At 39.3% G+C, this 7,087-nt stretch overlaps 1 protein-coding gene across 1 annotated transcript in view; it reads right to left on the bottom strand.

Annotated features, from left to right (window-relative positions):
• FBXO33 (F-box protein 33) overlaps window positions 1-7,087 on the bottom strand; it is a gene marked incomplete in the record, with an annotated part of 25,281 nt that overhangs the window by 17,812 nt on the left and 382 nt on the right. Inside the window, 1 exon segment of the mRNA XM_006152349.3 lies at window positions 6,699-7,078. Within this exon segment, the coding sequence (XP_006152411.2) occupies window positions 6,699-7,078 (380 nt within the window).

Raw genomic sequence — 7,087 nt, 5'->3', positions numbered from 1 at the left:
AATTTTTTTTTTTTTTTTTTTTTGGGGGGGGGGGTTGTCCTGTTGAGTTATTTAGCACAACTGAGACCAAAGCTTTAACAATCTCAGGCAGGATGACCTTGTTCTTTTTTCTGTGGTTTAGAATTGGGGAACTCCTGTGGTAGTAACTTTAGTTTATTTCCTTTCATTCCTTTGATATAGTAAGGACCAGTGGAAAAATGCAAAATGTAGCAATGCTATAGTAGAGTTAATACCACTAAGTCTAATCAGCTGTGAAAACAGGGAATACAAAAGAACCTGGTTCTTTAAAAGGTGCTCTTAAAAAGGTTAAATCCTTTCCCAAGCTATAAGAAGATCATAAAAATACATTTTCCCCTTTTCTAAATTGACATTAGCTAAAATAATCTACATCATTATGTGAAAACTTCTCAGACAAATCTATTCTTAGTCCATGTTTAATATCAAGTGTGTTTACATTGATGTAACACTCTTTAACACCATTTCTGCTTCTCATGAATCAAAAAAAAAAAAAACCAAAAAACCCCCCAAAAAAACGCTTTAGAGGAATGTTGTCCAAATAAACCATGGAAACAATGTTCTATTCTCCTCAATATATTAATAGTAGCTACTTGCCACACAGGACTATCAAGCACTTGAAATTTGGCTAGTGTGACTAAATCTTTAATTTTATTTAAATAATTAAAAATTTAGAGGAACCAGCAGTTAGCGTAATGGCTATGTCACTGGACTCCCACGTAGTCGACCGCGGTTCGTGTCCCGGACCCAGTGGCTTAAAACTCACGCTGGGCGCGTGTGCGTGCGTGCCCAAGATCCCGAGAGGAGAATGGAGGAGAAGGGATTGCGGCGTGACCATCCCCCCTGGGGGGTGATTTCTCGCTTTCTGTCTCTATGTCTCTTTCTGTCTGTCTGGCGAGCGCACGTGCCCTACAGTGAAAATCTCTCCAAAAAAAAAAAAAAAAAATTTAAATAGCCATACATGGTTAGTGGCTACCATACTGCACAGGACATTAGAATGCAGAAATAAATCAAGGGCCTACAACAGTATTCCTTATTAGCTTTATTAGGACCTGTTAACTAGAAGGTATTTCCCAAAATTTAATGTCCCTTTCACTTTAATGCTCCTTTCACTCTAATGTTGCCACCTAGTTTCCCTAGATCCCAGAAGTCACACACAAAGGCATATTTAAATAAAATCAACGTTTAAAATTGCTAATTAACATGGTATGAAGAGATACGTCTAACATGATTAAGGGCAAGAAAATTGAGTCTTACAAAGAAATAATGAAAAATATTTGCTTTTTCCTTTTCTCTCACTACTCACATTCAATCAACAAATCTCCTTGGCTCTACTTTCAAGACATATTCCAAATCTATCCCTTTTATTTTCCGTCTTCACTGTCTCCACCGTAGTACATGCTATTATCATCTCTTGCCTACGTTACTGCAATAGTGTCTCAATTAGCCTCCCTTTCTCTCTTGCCCCCCCCCTTTAAGAGTTATTTCTTTTATTTTATTTATCATTGCTATTTTTTAAAAAAAATTGACCAGAACAAGACAGAGAGCGAGAGCGAGCAAGCGAGCAAGCGAGAGAGCGAGAAAGCCGCCAGGTTCGGGACTTGAACCGTGGTCAGTCACATAGGAGTCCAGAGCCTTTAACCACCCCACCACCTGCTGGCCCCCCTTGCTCCTTCTTATAAATTCATTCATTATATAGCAGCCCCAGTGACTATCTTAAAATGTAAGTTATATCACCTTACTACTCTTTCCTTAACATTTTTCTAGAGACCTCTTCTATTCTTAGAAGATAATCCAAACTTCTCTCCCCAAGTCCACATGTACCCTGTTCTTTTCCTGTCTCTACTTCTCAAGAGGTCATCATGCTGTCATTCTCACCCTTAATTACCATTGTCCTGTCATTCTTTGCTACTGCTCCAACAGACCAGAAATTTGTCTGGCCTAAGGTGTTGGTGCTTACTGTCAGAATGCTATTTGTTAGGCTCTTCAAATGGGCAACTGTTGTCATTCATGTTGCAACTCAAATGTCCCTTTCACTTTAATGCTCCTTTCACTCTAATGTTGCCACCTAGTCACTACCACACAGTCCTCTTTTATGATCAGATTTTATTTTCACAACCTGAAATAATTTCTTTCATTTATTTACTTGTTTCTGTCTGTCTTTTCTCTCGACAATGTTGACTGGAAGAGACTAGGGAACCTGTCTTCACTCTCTGGCACATTGTAGGCTCTCAATATCGGGAGGGGGAAAAACCCCTGATTTTCTCTAACTATTGATAATATCTTAGATCCTATTACATTGGTCAAGTTGGGTAAACCCTTTCAAGGCTATCTCAGAATTAACATATTATCAATAAAATGGAAATAATTTAATTGTTTCACTCACAAGCTGCTCAGCAGTTTCATTTAATAGAAAAAATTTTTTTAGACAGCTTTTTTTTTTTTTTTTTAAACATCCTGTGTCCATCAATTCTCCATAATGATAAGAATGTATCTACGGACTGGAGAGAGCTCAAATCTCTCTCATCACAGGACTCCGAGGAACTTAGGTTCTTTATCTTCCCTTCACGATAACCTTGAGGTTATTCCTAGAGATCCATTTTAATTTGCGTTTTAAGGTAAAGAATCTGTTGGGAACACACGGTCTCATCTCTCTCTTTTTTTTTTTTTTGTAGGCAACTACCTCTTGGGCAGTGTAGACTATTGCATCCCAATTTATTTAAAGATATTTACTTGGTGAATGGGTTTCTTTAGGCAAATAATAATAAAGCAAGCTCTCAAAAGTGAAATACTATTCCATGTATTTACTACTCTGGTGGGGAAAAATATTTCAAGAAAAATAAGTCTGAGGTTACAAATAATACCTTCAAGGTGCTTCGTACCATCTTAAATAGTAATCTGAGATGTCTAAAAAAATTTTAACCTATTTTAAGATTTATTTATTTTAGGTTTTTGTCACAGGGTGCATGCACTCTCCAGAGAGATAGAGAGAGGGAGGATGGCAACGCCACAATCCCTTCTCCAATTTTTCTCTCAGGATTTTGGGAATGATGCACACACACGTGGTGTGATTCTGAAGCAGCTGGGTCCAGGACTTGAACTGCTGTTGACCATTTGTGAGTCTAGCACCTTAAGCACCACAGTACCTGCTAGCCCCAAGAAATATTTTAAATGACCTTGCTGGTTACTGTGTCTTCGTAAAACATGCTGAGGAGACAATACAAAGGTAAGACTTTCCTTTGCTGTGCATGCTAAATCAAGATAAAATCTGAGCATTATGAACAGACTTTTTACTACAAAGAGGGTATATAAGCAGACACAGTCATGAAATGGCTAGTCTATATTCATGCAGTTAGAATTATAAACCAGAATTTTATTATACCATGAAAATCAACCTCATACAAAATTTATTTGATCTGTTACAATATTCATTCTTTAAAAAATGAAAAACATACTGCCCCCTGGGGCCAGCAGGTGGCATGGTGGTTAAGGTGCTGGACTCTTGCATGGCTGACTGCAGTTTGAGTCCCGTACCCAGTGGTTTGAAAATCACACAGGACATGTGCATTCATGTCCAAAATCTTGAGAGGAGAATGGAGAAGAGACTATAGTGTTGGCCATTCCCCTGGGGGGGGGGGGGGGGTTATTTTTCACCTTCTCTCTTTTTGTCTCTCTTGGGCAAGTGTGTGCCTGCCCCTTGGCAAAAATTGAAAAAAAAAAAAAAGAAAAGCCCCCAATTTAGCATTTCATCCTACAGCTACTGTTTAAAAATAAGTATAAAATTTTATTCTATTATCACGTCTTAATTGACGATTAACTCTATTTTCCCTAAGGAGTCGGAAATATAGCATTTCAATAGACAGTATTCAACTTGATAGTCAGACTAAATGCTTGCTAAAAATGCATTTCTAGATTTGTTGTTTTGAATTTCTAGGTACAATTTCTTGTAGAACAATTGCAGAATAAATTCAGCTACCTAATCTGTAACACAGCCGAATGAGTACTTTAGTGTATTTCTGTTCTTAGTATTCATCAACAAGGAAGGTATCCTACTCCCCTGTATAGAAGAGACTTTCTAAAACCGAAAGGGCTAGTTTTGGTTCTCTTCCTGGGAACATGATGATAACTGGAACAAAACAAAAAAAGTCAGAACTGTATTTCAGCACAAAGCTCAAAAACAGAGTTTATGATCTAGTATGATTCATACCTCCCTTTCTATTTATAGAATGGCAGAAATCATAAAGCAAATGCCACTGTAAATTTAACTTGAAATGTAAAGAAAAAAGTCAAATATTAATTCCTCTCATTAGTTATTACATTTTACGGTTTGAAAAAAACAAAAAGAACACTAATACAGAAAGAACACTAAGTGTTATACACAATGTTTTGGATCTACACTGAAACTGAGGTCTGTAGTTTAAGTGATTATGGAAAAAAATAATAGATTTTTATCAGTTATTGAATAAACAATTTGGTTTAAAACACTTTCAAATTTGTTAAAATTTAAAAGAAACTAGTCTTAATTTGTGTTTTTAACATTCACATTAGTATTTCTAAAACTTCCACACTATTTTAAGTCATCTTCTAAAATAAAAGTGAAGATTTCTAGACACAGAAAGTAATTTACTTAAAGAAACCTTTGAAATATCATTAGTACAATAATTCATACATTCACGCTATACTATAATTTCAGACCTATACAATGAATATGCTACCAAAACTGCACAGCATATGGCACCATTCCTACCGACAATATATCATTTCTGATGTTAAAACCTTAAGAACCTACAAAAAAGTGACAGCTGACCCAGAAGAGCAGGTTTAGGTGGCCTTACAGATAACGTATTAATAGACTGGGATGCTGACAAAACAGGGAAGGAAGAGAAAAATTAAATAACAAGAATGAGGTGTATATTCCACTATTTTGATGATCTCAAGTTATGCATCCACCCATCCAGCAAGCCAGTTAACAAACCAACTAGTTATTCAAAGTCTTAAAAGGAACGAGGCACTGTGAGACTTGTTCTTACTTGGATCAAAGACATACATTCTTTGGATGGCTGCACAGAAGTGCTGTCTAATCCGAGAATAGAAAAATTTAGCTGGTACTCACTGAATTCACCTCCAGTGTTGGTCTCATTAGTATTAAGTGCTCACTGGCTCTAATCTTTCCAATTTCTGTGCCAGTTGGTACTCTACACGTTCGACTCTGAGAAAAGCGTCTCCAACTTGATCAAGACCAATTTTTAGCCTCAACAGCCTCTTCGGCCAGATAAAATTCAAAGAAAAGAAATGGAATGGCTTGGTGTGAAAAACTGTGGAAATACACAGGTTGCTGAAGTAATGGAGCCATGCTCCAGCTACAGGTACTAGTTGGACCTTTATGCTTATCTTCTAACTTTTTGATTCAGACATTGAATTAAGGAGTTTATACACACGTACACACACGGAAACACATATGCACATACATAAGTAAATATATAAAAACATATATTTATACTATATATATGAGTCAGTATGGCCTAGCATTAAACCAGGGATTGCTCTCAACCCTTATCAATACAATGTAGGTAGTTCATTTATTGTGAAGGAAGGATACTGCTCATGGAGAAACACAATACTGTATGACAACATGAACACCACTTGACCCTATTAAGTTTCCTTTCTATCAAACATGGATAATAATCACTGCTCTTCCTAACTCACACGGTCACTGAGAAGTACAAGTTAGAGATAGTAAATGTGAAAGAACCTGCAATCTGCTAAATGATTACCGTGTAAGGTGCTCCTTTTTTGAACTCTTTAACTTTATTCCAACCCAGAGTTTTATTTTAAGTTTAGCTTGATATCTACATACAGAAAATCTAAATTACCAGAGCTGTGGAAAGGGTGGTGAAGAAATAAAGGAAAATGATGATTAGGATACTAGACCAGAACACAGGAAGTTAATTCCAGAATTACAGTAAGTCCTGATGCAAAACCGGGATAGTTAAATGCTTACTTACCTTACCCAAACAATGGTGATTTCCCTTGTCTCCACCTGCATCCCCTAGCTTGCAAATGCCCTTGAGCTATACTGTGTTACTTTTAGGTGAATCACTGGCGACGAGTTGAGTCTGGAGGTGCACAGGAGGAGACTTTCAACCCTGGCGTCCAACCTCTTCCTCACACTCCTCCTACTGTCTGGGCCTGGCCCAGTTAAAACTATTCCCAGTAAGAAAATGACTGTTAGATCTCTTTTAGGGCGCACTTTGTAACCTCAGACTCCCTAAAATCAGTATCACACCTATTCCTTATCTATTTCTCACCATAGGTTCAGAGTTGGAAAACTTGTTTTATATTTTGTTTTTCTCAAGACTCACAGACCTCTCTCCCTCCTATCTTCGACTCTCTCAAACGTAGCATGAAGAATGACGGCGCCTGTCAGCCTCATCTCAGAGACACCTAGAGAATGAATGAGGCAGTGCCTAGAAAGCGCCAGGGGTCGTGTCTGATAAACAGCGGGTCTATCACTGTTTCAGGAGTGTCCTGATGAGTCCCATCATGCCCTCCGACTCGAGGAAATCGCTCGGTTGGAATTTACACCCCTAGTCACTGAAGCAGGTATCCCTGAGGCTGGCCGAGGCCGTTTGCACAACTATTTTGGGGTGAAGGGTAAAGGGCAGGGGCCACAACCGGCCTACCTGTTGTTCCGGATGCTGACCAGCACGCACAGCACCAGCTCCAAGTAGGTGCGCAGCACTTCCAGCCAACGGGTTGAGAGCTGCAGGGCCTCGCCTTCTTCCCCTCCAGTCCCGGAGTCTGCTCCCCCTCCGTCCCCTGGGCCGCCGCCGCCGCTCAGGTAGTTCTCAGCAGCGAACTCAACGCGCAACTCTCGCACGAACCAGCCGCACTTGCGCATGAGGAATTCGAGCCGAGGCTGCTCAGCAGGCGAGACGCGGAGGCAGATGCGGAGCTGGGGCCACAGAGCGGGGTAGAAAAGGCATTCGCGCCAGTGCGAGCAAGAGGCCGAGGCCCGTAGCCGGTCGGGCGCCGGCAGGAAGGAGAAGATGTGCACGATCAGTTTGATTAT

This window comes from Tupaia chinensis, unplaced genomic scaffold, assembly GCF_000334495.1.
Source record: "Tupaia chinensis unplaced genomic scaffold, TupChi_1.0 Scaffold000350_1, whole genome shotgun sequence".
Taxonomy (NCBI): domain Eukaryota; kingdom Metazoa; phylum Chordata; class Mammalia; order Scandentia; family Tupaiidae; genus Tupaia; species Tupaia belangeri.
Note: the sequence above shows the minus strand (reverse complement) of the source record. Positions and strands in the feature narration are given on the sequence as shown.